Genomic DNA, 16,420 nt, shown 5'->3' with positions numbered 1-16,420 from the left:
TTTCTGCCTACCTTCTTTTTTTTTTAAGATTTTAAAATTTTATTTGAAAAAATATTTTGACTGAATATGTGTATGTATAAATGTGCAGTGCTTGGTGCCCATGGATGTCAGACAAGAGCGCTAGATCTCCTGGGACTACAATTGAGAATAGTTGTGACTACCATGTGGGTGCTGGTGATCAAACCCAGGTCTCTGTAAGAACAAGTAAGTATGCTTAACCACTGAACCATCTCTTCAGCCTTAATTTTTTTTGAGAACAGGTCTTCATTATGTAGCCCTGGTCGGCATCAAAATGTTTCTGCCTTCTGATTGCTGGGATTATGGGTGTTTACCACCAAGTCCAGCCAGAAATACTATGTGACTCTGATAGATTTTTTTTTTAAACAATCAGAATTGGGGACTGGAGAGGAATGACTCAGTGGTTAAGACTATTTACTGCTCTCTTTGATGATTGTTTTCTGTGTCCTTTTGTTTGTTGTTTTGTTTTTTGAGACACAGTTTCTCTGCGTAGCTTTGGAGCCTGTCCTGGTACTCACTGTACACAAGGCTGGTCTTGAACTCACAGAGATCTTCCTGACCCTGCCTCCCGAGTAATGGGACTAAATGCGGGCAACACCACTGTTTTGGTTTTTTTGTTTTGTTTTGTTTGAGACAGGTTTTCTCTGTCTCGACCTGGCTATCTTGGAATTTGCTCTGTAGGCCAGGCTGGTCTCAAACTCGGAGATCCACCTGCCTCTGCTTGCTGAGTGCTGGGATCAAAGCATGTGTCACCACTGCTTGGTATGTTTACTACTTTTGCAGAAGGACTCAGGATTTAGTTCCAGGCACTTAGATGGCAGTTCATAACCACCTATGTCTAAAGGAATCCCACATTATGAATGGTAAGAAATCTTATTATTGAATTACGCTGGAATTTTCTTTTAACTTAAATTTGAAACAAGCTTGTTTTACATGTCAATCCCAATTCCCGAATTCTCTCATCCTCTCATGCTCCCCCCACCAACCCCAGGCTGGAATTTTCTGATGCTCCCGGATACCTAAGTTTCAGTAAGTGCTGGAAGGAAAGAGAGGCACTACTTCAGGAACAGCTTGCCTCAGAATCATCACATCACAGCCATAAACTGGGGCTAATCATGCAAGAGATTACAGTCCTGTGCACAGCATGCCTCTCCTGCAAGGGTGCCATCCAACAAGCTCTTGGGTAGAACTGCTTCTGCAGAAGTCTCTGCCTAGCAGAACAGGAACTGTACCTATAGCTAGAGCTTGAAAAACTGCATCAGCCAAGTCTTTGCATAACTGTTCACTTCTATGACCATTTTGTTTTTATGTATCAGAGGAAATGTAAGATCACAGCTGCACTTCCTTTCAGCTAACTTGATCCTAAGCATTGTTTCTCCTTCAGACCCTAGTGTCCCAGGCAGCATTGCAGCTGCAGCTGGAGCTAGACTCGAGTACAGATTTAGATTAGTAGTAGTTAACCCAAGTCCAGAAAGAAAAGTTGGTGGTGAAGATGGAAATTTCTTTGAGATTAGAGAAAGCCAGGTACTTGGTGGGAACATAAAAACAGGTCTGAGAAAACACATGCTAGGTGACTTTCATTCAAAGAAATGAATACCTTGGATCAAGGCATTCATCCAACAAATATTTTCTCTGGGCTGGGAAGATGGCTCAGTCAGTAAAGAGCTTGAAGGTCTGAGTAGCCCCTGTCTATAACCCTGGGAAAGAGTGAGAGAGGGCAGAGTTTGATCCCTGGAGGCCACTGGCCAGCCACTCCATCTTATTGAATTGATAAGTTCTAGGTTCAGTAGAGACCCTGTCCAACAAAAGGTGGAAAGCAAGCTGGGCAATGGTGGCACACACCTTTAATTGCAGCATTCAAGAGGTAGAGGCAAGCAGATCTCTGTGAGTTTGAGGCTAGCCTGGTCTATAGAGTGAGTTCCAGGACAGCCAAGGCTACACAGAGAAACTGTCTGAAAAAAAAAAACAAAAACAAATGCAGAGAACATCTCCAACATCATCTTCCGACCTCCACATCCCCTCACACACAAAAGGTGGCTTTTTTTCCCAAACTGAGAATTGAACAAGTTCTCTGCACTGACTTACATCCTCAGTCCTCATTACATTTTCTGTGTGTGTGTGAATATACCATGGTACCTGTAGGGAGCTCAGCACACAACTTGAAGAATTCAGTTCTCTCCTTCTACCATGTGGGTCCCAGAAATCAAACTCAAATGGTCAAACTTGGCAGCAAGCACTTTTAACCTGATAGCCATCCTGCAAGGCCTTTTTTTTTTTTTTTTTTTTTTTTTTTTAACTTTGAAAGATGGTCTCACTAAGTTGCCTAAGTAAGCACTGAAATTGTTGTTGTCCTGCCTCAGACTCTAGAACAGCTGTGATTGCAACTCTGTGACACCAGGCCTAACCACAATGTGAATTATAGCAGCATTTTGCAGATTTAAAAAAAAATTTTACAGCCCTCTCAATTACAAGCCATTTCTACGGTTCTTTAATGGAATTTTCACCAGGCGTGGGGAGTGAAAAAAGGCAGGGTTATTGGCATACAGATGTAAGGCAGGTATATGCCTTGGCTGCTTCATGGTTTGTTGTTGTCGATGCCATTGTGGGTAAGAATTCAATATATGTATTTGGTCACACCCAATCCTGAACTAAAGGATTTATCTAAATAAATGGGGAGTTTGGAGCTGGAAAGATGGCTCAGTAGTTAGAAGCACTGGCTGCTTGCTCTTCCAGAGATTCAATTCCCTGCAGTTCACAACTGTCAATAACTCCAGTCCCAGGGAATCAGATGCATTCTACCGGCCCCCAAGAACACTGCATGCATGTGGGGCAGACATGAGACTCAAACAGAAACTAAAAACAACAAAGTCGGGAATGGTGGTCCGGTACATGCCAGTAATCTCAGCTCAGAGGAAGGGGAGCCTGAGTTCTAGGCATGTCTGGGAAATACAGAGACCAAAGCTCTTAAAAGAATAAAGGGCCGGGCGGTGGTGGCACATGCCTTTAGTCCCAGCACTCCGAGAGGCAGAGGCAGATCTATCTCTGTGAGTTCGAGGTCAGCCTGATCTACAGGTTGAGTTCCAGGACAGCTAGGACTGTTTCACAGAGAAACCCTGTCTTGAATTTAAAAAAAAAAAAAAAAGAGTGGAGTGGGGAAAACAATACTGGACCCAGCAGGAAGAAGGATTTTTAGGGCTTTAATTCCTAAGTCTTTTGCGTTTTCCTATTTGTGCTCCTCTGACTCAGCAGTCCCCACAAAAACCTAGTCACCTTTTCACATGCGAGGTTGGGGACCAGCGAGAAACGAACAGGACGGCTAGAGAGGCGATGGCCCGCCGGTGGGCGGGTTCGCATGACGCCATTTCCCCCCTTTCCCTGTTTTGATTGGCTAAAGGGCGCTGGTGTTTTGGATTGGCCAGACTCTCTACAACCCCAGGGTGCTTTGCGGCGCTCGGTCCTTTCCGCTCGGCCGTTCTCCTGCACAGGAGGTGAGTCTTACTGCCAGCCGCCACCATCGTGTTGCATCGGGCTCCATCGCGCTCCATCCGCTGCCATCGGCGAGGAGAGGCTGCCTGCGCAGCTATGGAGGAGCCTGGGCGCCGACGGCATGGGGCCAGAGCCAGAGCAGGGGCGGGAGGACTCGGGGCGGGAGCTCGGGACTCTGGCCTTCACCCGCCGCCCTCCTCTCCCTCATGGCCTTAGGCAGCCATGGCGCCCAGCCGGAATGGCATGATCCTGAAGCCCCACTTCCACAAGGATTGGCAGCGGCGAGTGGACACTTGGTTCAACCAGCCGGCACGCAAGATCCGCAGGTGTGTGGCGCGCGGGCCTTGCGTGGTGCTAGGGCGGGGTGCCGGAATGGATGCGTATGGGCCGGAGGTGACTCTTCCGATTTTACCGCAGACGCAAGGCCCGGCAGGCGAAAGCGCGCCGCATTGCCCCACGCCCGGCGTCCGGTCCCATCAGGCCTATAGTGAGGTGCCCTACAGTGCGATACCACACCAAGGTCCGAGCTGGCAGGGGCTTCAGCCTGGAAGAACTCAGGGTGAGTTCAGCAGGGTCTCTGTGTTGAGTGCTCTTGGCCTCGGTGGAATGATGACATTCTCCGGAATCGCTGTACTGTCTTGATGAAAGTACTTTTGAACCCTTTTCCATCTGATAACACCGAGCTTTTTCGGTGGGGGAGGCAGCAGGAGAGGGACTTCGAGGTGTTTCATCCATTTCTATTTCTGGACAGGTGGCTGGTATCCATAAGAAAGTGGCTCGCACCATCGGCATCTCTGTGGACCCAAGGAGGCGAAACAAATCCACCGAATCACTACAGGCCAATGTGCAGCGCCTGAAGGAGTACCGCTCCAAGCTCATACTTTTCCCCAGGAAGCCTTCTGCTCCAAAGAAGGGAGATAGTTCTGTGAGTACAGCAGATCTTCGGGGTGTGGGGTTTGGTTCAGTGTAGATGAGTCTGTGTACCTGGATCCAGGTCTGCTGAGGTAACTACATAATACTTCAGTGCCAGATGAGGGGATTGACACCTAATGGCAAAGTGGGCACTGCAAGTCATGACTGAGCGAGCCGCTATGAAATCCCTGTGCTTTAATGGTGGCTACTGATGTGGGGCCTAACTTGCTGTTTGAGGGTTTGTTTGCCCCCCTACACTTTTGGACATCGAGTATTTTAGTATTTCGAAACAAGTATCAGTGAGTGTCCATAGGGCCTTCCTCAAAGTGGGATTAGAAGAAGGTACATTTGTTATGTTCCCTCAATCCAACAGGACCTCTCCTGTACCTACCTAGTAAGCCAGCTTCTAAGGGCCATGAAATGCTGAGTGCTACAGGCCCAGGCAGCCTGTTCCCTTGGAATAGCACACCCAAGGCAATGAGTGAAAGACAAAACAGTGACTAGATTTGACTTTTCTTTTAAAAACAGGCTGAAGAACTTAAACTGGCCACCCAGCTAACAGGACCTGTGATGCCCATCCGGAATGTAAGTAGAGGCTGTTTAGGCTCAAGTTAATACTTTAAATAAGATTGGCAGGTGGAGAATGTTGTGATGGACATTGGAGACTGCTTGGGAACAACTTCCCAATCTTTAAAAAAAATTTTTGTTGGGGAGGGCTTCTCTATTCCTAGCTGCCCTGTGCTGTAGACGAGGCTGGCCTTGAACCCAGAAATTTACCTGCCTCTGCCTCCCAAGTACTGGGGTTAAAGGTGTATGCCATCACTGCCACCTGGCTAACCTCCATCTTTTAAAGTGATGGCATTGTTTTCCTTTCAAAAATTTGCATGACCTTAATCTATCATGCCTTACTTGTTTTGAATGCTGAGTGCTAGAGGTGGGGGGTGCTTTTGTTCTAACCTGAAGGGGGGCATGACACATCTGTTGCTGTGATGAAATGCAATGATCAAAACCAAATTTGTTTTACACTTCTACATTATGGTCCATCATTGGAGAAAGTCAAGGCAGGAACCTGTAGACAAGAGCTGGTGCAGAGGCCATGGAGACAGTGCTGGTATAGAACCCAGGACTACCATTCATGATGGCCTAAGTCCTCCTCACTACAGACCAGGCTGGCCTCTGCTTCCTGAATGCTGGTTTTAAAGGTGTATGGCACCACGGCCTAGCTTTACTACCTACCCAATCTTCTGGTGGATGCATTTTCCTAATTGAGGCTCTTTTTTTCTTACATTTCATAAAACTAACCAGCCATAGCCTTTACTGAAATCATGGCTCCAGTTATTTTCTGAGACAGGGTCCCCATATGTAAGCCAAAGCTGGAATAGAACTTGCTTTGAAGTCTAGTCAGGATCCTCCTACCTCAACCTTCCAAATATTGTGGTAACTTGTTTGATCCTAGAGGGTGGTTCTGTATGTGCCTAAAGCTCTGTAGCTCCTGAGAGTTCAGGCAGTGAGTGTTATCTGTGGGTAGGTTGCAATCCAAATCACCTTGACCTGTCTTTTTCCAGATCTACAAAAAGGAAAAAGCCAGAGTTATCACAGAAGAAGAAAAGAACTTCAAGGCTTTTGCCAGTCTTCGCATGGCCCGAGCCAATGCCCGGCTCTTTGGCATCCGAGCAAAAAGGGCAAAGGAGGCTGCAGAGCAAGATGTTGAAAAGAAAAAGTGATGTGCTGTTGCAGTATTGCAATAAATTTTCCATAAAGCAAAAGCTGGGTTTTGTCTTTTTTTTTTTATCATAAGTGCATTGGTGTTTCATCTACATGTGTCTGTGAGGATGCTGGGACTGAGATTAGAGATAGCTGGGAGCTGGAGATTGATCCTGGTTCTTAATCACTGAGCCATCTCTAGCCCCTGCATCTTTTTTTCTTGGGAACAATTGCCTGGGTTTTGTCAACTCTTCTGTATTAGAAAGTACTCCAAGAGTTTGCATCCCTGATTCTCATTTCAGCATTGTGAGCTTTGGTTAACCACAGAGGTGCAAGGCTGCCTATTAATGCTAGGAATTGAGCTCAGTGTATCACATGGTAAGCACTGCAGCCGTGAACCTAAAAGTCTGGCTTTTTTTTTCCTCCAAAACAGGCCTTGGGGTGGTCATAGTTTACTATATCAATAGATGTAGTATGCTCATCTACATACTTGGAAATTGTAGAAATTTGCCTTTTACCTGATTGGAGGTACTTGGGCATCCTTCTGTTGGCTTGGAGCCTTCTCTGCTTTGTGCAGGCACTCTGCCTTGTATTACATAAACACCAGGAAGAGCCCTGGAGACAGGTTTGGAGAGGCATGGGGTTTTTTGTTTTTTCTTGCACTCAGAATACTGGCCTAGTGAAGTAGTCTACCAAATACTGGTGGTAGCCCTTGTGAATAGCACAGGTTTACCTTGCTGGGCACTGGAAACACAAGGTCAGTGAGTGGCAGTAAACATTAGATTTGGTCATTTGTGAACCCTAAGTGGGAAGTAACATGATCCCTGGAGACTGGTGTTACTTGGCAGTGTTCCTAATGCTAGTAGCAGGTTCCAGTAAATTTTCTGAATGACCACAAGGGGGCATAAAAGTCCCGTGTGTGTGTGTGTGTGTGTGTGTGTGTGTAACTTGCAAGATTCTTTGAGAATTTTGACATGTATTAGGCCTTTATGTGTGTACACTGTACAAATCTAGTTACCCACAGAAGCCAGAAGAGAGTGACCATCTGGGAATCAAACGTTGGTCCTCTGTAAGAGCAAGCCACTCATCAAGCCGTCTCTCCAGCCCCAGGTGTGGCTGGAGCATGAGTGTAGTTGAGCATTCCATGTTTATTCTTACAAATCCGCTCTGGTGTCATAGGTGTTGTGAGCCATTTTGGTCAACTTAGATTATTTAAAAATCATGGTTGCTCCCCCTCTTGGGGGAACGACAGTCTCACTGTGTAGCCTAGCTATTCTGGAACTTGACATGTAGATTAGGCTGGCCTCAAACTCAGGTCCACCTGCCTCTGGCTTCCTTTAGTTTTAAAAATGTTTTTAATCCCACCAAGCTGTGGTGGTACATGCCTTTAATTTCCCTTAGGAGGCAGGAGTTATGCAGGTAACCCTGGATAGCTGGAAATTCAGGCTAGCCACTGCCTCCTAAGTTCTGGAATAGGTGTGTGCCAGGACTCCTTGCATCCTTTTTTGTATGTACATGTATGTGCCTCCATGAGTTTATGTGCACTATGGACCTGTAGGTGCTTGCTGTAAGCTACCACATGGGTGCTGGGAACCATTGGTCCTCTGCAAGAGGATCTATTTGAATGGATAGGCCTGTTGAGGGATGTAGTAAACTGCTGGGTGATTGCAAGTTGTCATGGAGGTGCATCAGATCCCACTGGGACTTCAGGTAAAGGCTCTTGTAAAGGTGCTGGGGAGATTGAAAGCGCTAGCTACCAGGATTCAATTCTTAGCACCCACATAGTTGTTCACAATCATCTATAACTCTAGTCCAGCAGCTAAGAAGCACAGAGATACGTGTCAGCAAAACACACAGACACACACACAAACACATGCACAATTAAAAAAAGAAATTTTTTTTAAAGACACTTGTAAACTTGGATACTGGGAACCAAACGCAAGTACTCTATAAGAGCGAGTGTTTTTTAACCTCTGAGCCATTCCTCTACCTCTTTTTCCTTTTTTGGTACAGGGTTTTATCATTAAGACTGGTCAGAAGTTCATGGTGGAGTCTAGGTTGGCTGCCTCAGCTTCCTTGGTATCAGGAGTGCAGGCATGTACTTCCCACTTTGGCTCTTATATTATGTAGTAATTTAAAGCTTGGAGGAGGCTAGATAGAGCTCTGTTGGTAAAGTGCTTGTAAGAGTATCTGAAATCATTTCCCAGAACCCACAAAGAAAGCCAGAGTATGATGATGCAGACTCATAACTGATGACCTGAGCTTGATTCTAGGACACTCATGATGGAGGGAAAGAACTGGCTCCTATAAATTGTCCCTACACATACAAAAAGGTAGGTGTGGTAGTGAATGGTTTTAATTCTAGCACTCCAGAGGTCTCAATTTGAGTTCACCACCAACCTGGTCTACATAGCAAGTCCCAGAGCAGCAGCTAAGGCTAATAAGACTCTCTCTCTCTCTCTCTCTCTCTCTCTCTCTCTCTCTCTCTCTCTCTCTCTCACACACACACACACACACACACACACACACACACACACCCAAAGTCCCGGACTGTGGTAACACATGCCTTTGATCCCAGTACTCAGGACAGAGGCAGGTGGATTTCTATGAGTTAGAGGTCTACTGAGCTAGTTCCAGGACAGCCTCCAAAACTACACAGAGAAACCCTGTGTCAAAAAATTTAAAAAGAAAGAAAGATGAAAAAAGCAAGGCCCAGATGTTGTGTCATAGGCTTGTTCAAAAGGAAGAAATTAGTATTCCAAATTCCTCAGAACTGGTATAAAGGGGTAGTCACATGTTTAAATTCATCCTGGTGTGTAGGTAGGTCCTATATGCAAGAAGGTTGATTCTGAGTTTTTGTGTGTGTCTCTACAGTTTATAAGTAGCATGTTTAAGCACTTTTTTTAAAAAAAAATTTAAAGTGAAGCAAAGGGAAGTTGAGTTGGGGGTATATGAAAGGTGCCAGTGTGGCTAGATAGGGGGTTAACACAGCAATGACTGGATCTCTGTGGGCTCCCATTCCTCCAAGTCAGAATCAGCAATAGATAGTGGTTGTGGAATTAAGAGCCCTACAGAGAAACCATAAAATGATAACATTTTCCCAAGTCCCAGAGACTAAAGGGTTCTCTCCCTTAGAGGCAGGGCCAAGGCATCTGAGGAGGAAGCCTGGTGCCCAGAAGGTATCTTCAACACTTCCCATTGCTATGTTGGCTGCAGCAGTTTGAATCTCAGGATTGGAGAGACTGTCAGCAGCAAGTTCTTGCAGGACATTAATGCAGCAGTACAAGGAGTGGATATGCTATAGCACCCCAGTTCCAACACCATGACACCAGCAAAGAGCAGGCAGCATGTGCAGCTGTGCCATGTTGGTCTTCACAACAGCAGGAATCCAGCAGGAGCCCACCCTGCTGGAGGCCTGGAGGACAAAAAAGTAGCTCCATTTTTTTTATTTGTTGGTTGGTTTGGATTTTTTGTTTGTTTGTTTCAAGACAGGGTTTCTCTGTGTAGCTTTAGTAACTGTCCTGGAACTAGCTCTTGTAGACCAGGCTGATCTTGAACTCATAGAGATCCACCTGCCTCTGCCTCCCAAGTGCTGGGACTAAAGGCCTGCACCACCACCACTCTGCTTGTTTTTTGTTTTTTTAAAATGACTTTTCGATGTTAAATCCTTTTTCTTTTGTGACTTACAGAAAAGGACTAGGGATGTACCTCAATGGTAGAGCAATCACCTCACATTTGCAAGAGCCTGGGTTTGAGCCCCAGCATCACACACATAAAAGAAAAATTAAGAAATATATATATGTTGGGCTGGAGAGATGGCTCAGAGGTTAAGAGCACTGATTGCTCTTTCAGAGGTCCTGAGTTCAATTTGTAGCAACCACATGGTGGCTCACAACCATCTATAATGAGATCTGGTGCCCTCTTTTGGCATGCAGGCATTCATAAATAAATCTTAAAGAAAAGAAATATATGTCTAGGAGCAGTAGAGATGGTTCAGTGTTTAAGAGTGCATACTGCTTCCCAGGGAGTCTCAGGGTTAGCACCCAGCAACCTCATGGAATCTCACAGAAGCCTTTTCTTCACTCCCAGAAGCTCTGAAGTCTACTTCTGGCCAATGCAGGTATGAGACAGGCACATGGTGCACATAGATATGTATAGGCAAAACATCCATCCATACGCATAAGCAAAACGCTCTTAATTTTAAAAAATAAAACATATGGGGATGGTGTAAGAGGGAAAGAGGATGGAGGGGGAAACTATTGGGATGTAGTTCATGAGAGAAAAATAAAACACACATGCACGCGCGCACTCTCACACACACACACACACAAAGATCTAGCTGGGTATGGTGGCACACACCTTTAATACCAAGACTCAAGAAGCAGAGGTCTCTGAATTTGAGATAAGCATGGTCTATATAGTGAGTTCCAGGCCAGCCATAGCTATGTAGTGAGAGTTTGTCTCAAACTAAAAGAAAAAACATTGTCTATTTAGTGTGGAAGTGAAGGCTGTAAAGTGGGCAACACTGCATTTCAAATCATGGAAATTGCTTCTGTCTTCCTGAAATGGGTTCATGTAAAAACATTCCACCACAAAAATCTGCAAAGAGGAGAAAAAAAACTAGGTTATTGATGAAAAGAACCCAAAAGAGAGGAAAGAAACATCTAGACTTCACTCCAGGACAGCTCTTGCTAAGAATATCATCAAAGCTCCAGGTAAGTCATGAGAGACTAAAACCAGTGTGTCCATTACCTGGACCCCGCTTGAGTGTGCAGCCCCATAGACTGCTCCTGCCCACACTTCGGCCCACACTGCCATTGCCACCACAGCACCAGTCTCTCCTGCTCTCCCTGCTTTTGCCAAGTGGTCTTATCTCTGAGTGCCCCTCCCTCCTGCAGAGTGCTCCTGCCAAGTGGAACATAGCAATGATTGGATGCTATCTAGAGCCCCTTCCTCTCCTTTTCCTCCTCCTCCCTTCTTCCCTCCTTCTCTATCCTCTCTTTCCTTCCTCTTCTCTCTCATCTTCTCCTTCTTCTGTCCTTTTTCTCCTCTTCTACTTCAAGCTCTGGCCCTTCTCTACCCCTCCCTAAACCTTCCCTTTTCATCTTGGATTATATACCCAGGGAAGCCAGCCTGGCTACCAGAGGAATCCTGGAAGCAGACCTCTCCCATTGTACCTCAGGGTGACAGAGGCTCGCCCCGGTGTCTCAAGCCAAGATTATTCTTGCACAGGAACAACAAAATATATAATAAGCATTGTGTTGGCCACTGTGTTTTGGTACAATTTCTTCTTGGCGTGGCAGAAACTAAAATGTGAGTGAGATCTTGTTTGTTTCACAACGGTCCTAACCCCCCTGCTCGCCACAGCAAACAAATAAACTCAGTAAACAGCCCTCTCCTTCTCCTAACCCCGCTCCCAAGTCCCCTCATGGTCATTGTGTGAAATCATGTCCCTTCTACTGTTTGTAACACTCTTGACCCCACCCTGCTGTGTGTGAAGTCAAGGCCCCAGAAAATGGCAACTGCTTTAGTTCGTGTACCTATGTGGTCTCTGGAAGCTGTGGGATTATAAGTGGAATGGGGGATAATGGGAGAGCCATGCAGAAGGGTAGTTTGCAGAGAATGCCTTGGCTCCTAGGACAAACCTCGGGAGAAACAGGTGCTGAGTGTTAAAGCTTGTGAAGAGCACATTTAGTGGACTCTGGGTGAGGTCAGGAGCTGATGGCTGCTTCTGACTGTTGGTCAGAGGCCCCTAGCACATCTCAAGCCCCTGCTGATTATTGTGTTTGACCTTCAAGGCCTAGTGAACTTCTGAGACTTGGCTGAGTCCAGACTCCAGCTGCCTTATGAGTATGAGATGGCACATCTCTCAGAGGAGAAGGACCAGACTCCATCAATAACAAATACAATTTTGATTTTCCTCTGTATTTTGACCAGTTGGATTCCTACAGTGGTCCCTACTAAAAAAGAAAAAAAAAATGGTTTCTAGGGTGCCTGACCTCATCAGCCATAGATAATTCCCTGGTTTTACAGTACCAGATGTGAATTCCGTCCTATTGAGTGAGTCTTGAATACAATCGAATGGCTGCTGGTTACCTACAAAGCGTGTGCCACTGCTGTTTGGTATTGACCATTGTTGCAGACAGTAGACTCTGGCTGGTGGGACTATTGACGGCTTTCTCCATTGACACTTGCATAGCACCTTTGCATACTGTGAGGGCTAGGCATGGGGAGGAGTCTTCCAGGCCACTTCCAGTTCAACTCTTCCAACTCCACTGTCTGAAGCACCTGATGACCTCATCAACAGTCTTACCTTCAGTTCTGGGAGGCAACCTAGAGCAATGGCAATCTCCTGTATTATCTGGAGAATCTTTTTGACTCCTCTGAGTAACAACTCAAAGGGAGGTTTCCCATGGCTGGCACTGGGGTTTTTGTTAGTCTTTGGATCTTGTAGGGAGCATTACAAGCTAAGGAAACATCATGGAGCAGGGGGCAGAAAAACTGTAACAGTCAGAGAACCAGACATTTGCTGTGAGATAGTGACTTCCACATATGACAGGGAACTACAACATTAAACAAGATATGTACAGTGACAATACCAGTTGCATGCCAGCCAGTGTGGACTGTGTCACTTTTGTCCAGAAACAAGATCCTAGATAGATTATCCAATCCAAAGCAGTCAGCCCTAAACACATACACATATAAGCAACACTAAATGGGCGGACCCAGTAGGCTGTGTGTGTGTGTGTGTATGTGTGTGTGTGTGTGTGTGTGTGTATGTGTGTGTGTGTGTGTGTGTGTATATATATATATATGTACATATGTGTATATGGCTATATATGTGTGTACATATGTACACATGTATATAAATATATATATATGTGTGTGTGTGTGTATGTGTGTGTGTGTGTAACAAGAATAACTAAAGAGAGTTTGGCAGCACTCTTTAATCCCAGCACTCAGGAGGCAGGCAGATCTCCGTGAATTTGAGGCAAGCCTGGCCTACAGAATGAGTTCCAGAACAGCCTGGGCTATACAGTGAAACCCTGTCTCAAAAACCAAAAAAGATTAAACTAAAGAAGAGGTTATGGATTTGAGAAGGAGTAGGAGGACACCAGAAAAGTTGGGGGGGGATGGGAGAGATGTAAATACAGTATATATGAAATCTCTCTCTTTTTCTTTTCTTTTTTTTTTTTTTTTTTTTTTTTTTTTTAAACAGAGTTTCTCTGTGTAGTCCTGGTTGTCCTGTAGACCAGGCTGGCCTTGAACTCAGAAATTCACATGCCTTTGCCTCTGGAGTTCTGGGATTACAGGTGTGCAGCACCATTGCCCAACTCATGTATGAAATTCTCAAGAAAAAAAATCAATAAAATTAATGGAATTACTGATACCACTGGGGGGGATCACAAAAGAGGCTTGGAGAGATGGCTCCCTAGTTAAAAGCATTAAAGCATTGTTATTTTTAGCTGTTGTTCTTAAAGAGAGCCTGGGTTAGGTCCCCAGAACAAACATGGCTGTGGTTTGTACTGCCTATAACTTGGTCTATGATATCTGGCATCCTTTCTTGGCCTGCAAGGACAGCAAGCACACATTGAGTGCATATACATACAGGCTAAATACTCATGCACATAAAATAAACACATAAAACATATGTTCTGTTATATTGTTTCCCATAGTTTTGCAACTATATTTGAATTAAAAGGAAAAATAAGATATATTTTAACTTATAAATTTTGTTTTATGTAAATAGGTGTTTTGCATGCATGTCTGTCTGTGCACTACATAGGGGTGCCTGAAGAGACCAGAAAAGAGCATCAAATCCCCTGCAAGTGGAGTTATAAATTATTGTGAATCCTCCAGAAAAGGTTTTTTTTTTTTTTTTGAAACAGGGTTTCTCCATGTAGCCTAGGAGCCTGTCCTGGAACTAGTTCTTGTAGACCTGGCTGGTCTTGAACTCACAGAGATCTGCCTGTGTCTGCCTCCTGGGTGCTGGGATTAAAGGTGTACACCACCACCTCCTGGTTCTAAAAGAGTTCTTAACTCCTGAGCCATTTCTTCAGCCCCAACAGCACTTGCTTCTCTTGCAGAGGACCTGGGTTCAGTCCCCAGCATCCACATAGAGGTTCACAAGCATTTGTAACTCCAGTTCTAAGGGATCCAATACACTCTTCTGGGAAGGACACTAGATATAAATGGTGCACATACATATATACAGGCAGGCAAACACTCATACACAGAGAAATTTAAATCTTTTAAAAAAGAAACCCCTCAGGCATGCTACACACATTTAATTCCAGGACTTGGGAGGTCAAGGCTACATAGAGAGATCCTGTCTCATAAAACAAAACAAAATAAAAAAAGAAAACAAAAACTTCCTTTACAAAAACCAGCCAAACAAACAAAACCCCATCGACTAATGAAAACATTTTTGCATTTAAAAAGTTAGAGGGATAGATATAAGATGATAATGGTTTTATGTCTGGGTGTTCAATTAAAAATATTTTTTTTTTGCTCACTTATCAGTATTTTAACATTTCAGCACTGACATGTTATTTCCTGTACGGTAATAACAAAATACAGTTGAAGGGAGATCTCATTTCCTGTGTCTGGCTAGCAGAAAAACCTGAGGCAGCAGAAGCTGGGAGCAGAAGGAATTCATTGTTACCTAGTGCTGGGAGGTGGGGCAAGCCTCACCCTCCCTGGCCCATAGACCATGGGACTGGCACTGAGGCAGGGGCATTGGCCTAAGCATCAAGTAGAACAGGGCTATGGGGACACCAGCTTGTCCCCCATAGTTTCTGTTCGCCTATTAGCGAAGTCAGGGCCACCAGGGGCCAGCAAACACCAAGCTAGCTTCCAGGAGGTTTTAACCTTTGGTCTGAGATACCAGCTACCAAACTTCTTGAGTCTTCTTTTCTCTCTTTCTCTGACTGACCATCTGTCACTTGCCCTACAGCTGGACTTTTGTGATGTTAATCTTGAACCAGACTCTGGGTGAAACACTGAACCCCTCAGACAGGCAGGCGGCTTTGGAGCAGCTCCTGAACACTTTACTGCTTTTAAAAAAGTTTATTGTGTTTTTAATTATCTGTCTGTGTCTTTGTATGGGTATATGCTTGTGAGTGTTGGTGTTTGAGTCGGCCAGAGGCATCAGATACCCCTGGATGGAGTAACAGGTGGTTAGCATTAATCTGACATGGATGCCTGGAACTGAACTAAGAACAGTAAGTACTTTTAACTGCTGAGTCATTTCTCCAGCCCTTTGAACCTTTTTTGTTTGTTTTGAAACAAGGTCTTATGAACGCTTGGCTGTCTTGGGACTCACTATGTAGACCAGGCTGGCCTCGAATTTACAAGGATCCTCTTGCCTCTGCTTCCCAGGTGCTGGGAATGAAGGTGTGTGACACCACCACTGCCCCTCTGACTCCTTTTTAAGGGAACTTTTTCTTTGTAAATTCATTCCCCCTCCCATGTGCATCTGTGTGTCTGTGTGTCTGTCTGTGCATGTACATAGAGATCAGTTCTCTCCTTCTACCATGTAGTTTCCAGGAGGTTGTCAGGCTTGGTAGCAAGCACCTTGGCCTGCACCAGCCATTTCATTGTGCTAAAATCTTTGATGCCTCTCCCTTTAAAATGGATGGGGTGGATGTGTCCACAGTTTAGTGCTGTCCAGCAGTCTTCCTAGACAAGGTAGGGCTTGGTGTGGGAGGAGTTGTAGAGCAGCCTCCTGAATAAAGGAGTGGATACTCAGTCATATCAAGGCAACAAGTCTGGCTGGGACCTGGGAACTTCCCAAAGACCAGTGACCCTCAAATTCTGTTGGAGAGACCAGGGTCCCTGCTGGCAGTGCTGGTCCATTGAGAGGTCTGGATATCTATTTGGAGAATGGTCCTTTGCTTGGATTTCTCATTCTTTTTGCTCATGTTCAAGGTTGAGAGGCCAAGAGGTTAAGAGTCTGACCCAGAATGGCAGGATATCAGGGAACAAGGCTCCAGGAGAATCACAGTTCCCTGTGAACAGAAAGCCATCACCACAACCCCACAAGCAATTGGTGGGCTAAAGGTGGGGTCTCCCAGTCCTGGAAGACAGCCCAGAGCCAGAGTCCTGTGTGGGACTAGCCTTGGAGAAGGGTGATCCAGAGCAGCTGGGGAGGCTGGAAGGTAACAGGTGAGCTTCCAGGCATCTTTCTGCTCTCTGAGGACGTGGAGGGTAGGTGCCACAGCCCCATGTACTGAACCCACAAGAAGACCCTTGGCTGATGGCATGGGTCCATGGTGCCAAGCTGGTAGAGGAGACATTG

The 16,420-nt window shown here is 45.4% G+C and overlaps 1 protein-coding gene and 1 non-coding gene across 2 annotated transcripts; both read left to right on the top strand.

The window, feature by feature from the left end:
- Positions 1 to 3,344: 3,344 nt before the first annotated feature.
- Rpl13 (ribosomal protein L13) lies at positions 3,345 to 6,182 on the top strand. The gene is made up of 6 exons (XM_051201419.1): positions 3,345 to 3,506; positions 3,721 to 3,830; positions 3,922 to 4,063; positions 4,256 to 4,429; positions 4,945 to 5,001; positions 5,982 to 6,182. Exons 2-6 carry the CDS (start codon positions 3,727 to 3,729, stop codon positions 6,138 to 6,140), a joined length of 636 nt encoding a protein of 211 aa, XP_051057376.1. The 5' UTR covers positions 3,345 to 3,506; positions 3,721 to 3,726; the 3' UTR covers positions 6,141 to 6,182.
- LOC127234787 (small nucleolar RNA MBII-202) lies at positions 4,112 to 4,197 on the top strand. Its single transcript, XR_007835607.1, has one exon. It is a non-coding gene; the product is annotated as a small nucleolar RNA MBII-202 (small nucleolar RNA).
- Positions 6,183 to 16,420: the final 10,238 nt, after the last annotated feature.

This window comes from Phodopus roborovskii, unplaced genomic scaffold (assembly GCF_943737965.1).
Source record: "Phodopus roborovskii unplaced genomic scaffold, PHOROB, whole genome shotgun sequence".
Classification (NCBI taxonomy): Eukaryota; Metazoa; Chordata; class Mammalia; order Rodentia; family Cricetidae; genus Phodopus; species Phodopus roborovskii.
Note: the sequence above shows the minus strand (reverse complement) of the source record. Positions and strands in the feature narration are given on the sequence as shown.

What these genes read in the sequence shown, in the direction of transcription:
- Rpl13 (XM_051201419.1), top strand. Translation starts at nt 3,727, where the DNA reads ATGGCGCCCAGCCGGAATGGCATGATCCTGAAGCCCCACTTCCACAAG. An exon ending in CAAAGAAGGGAGATAGTTCT is followed by an intron (nt 4,430 to 4,944) that starts GTGAGTACAGCA and finishes TTTTAAAAACAG; the next exon opens with GCTGAAGAACTTAAACTGGC. An exon ending in CTGTGATGCCCATCCGGAAT is followed by an intron (nt 5,002 to 5,981) that starts GTAAGTAGAGGC and finishes GTCTTTTTCCAG; the next exon opens with ATCTACAAAAAGGAAAAAGC.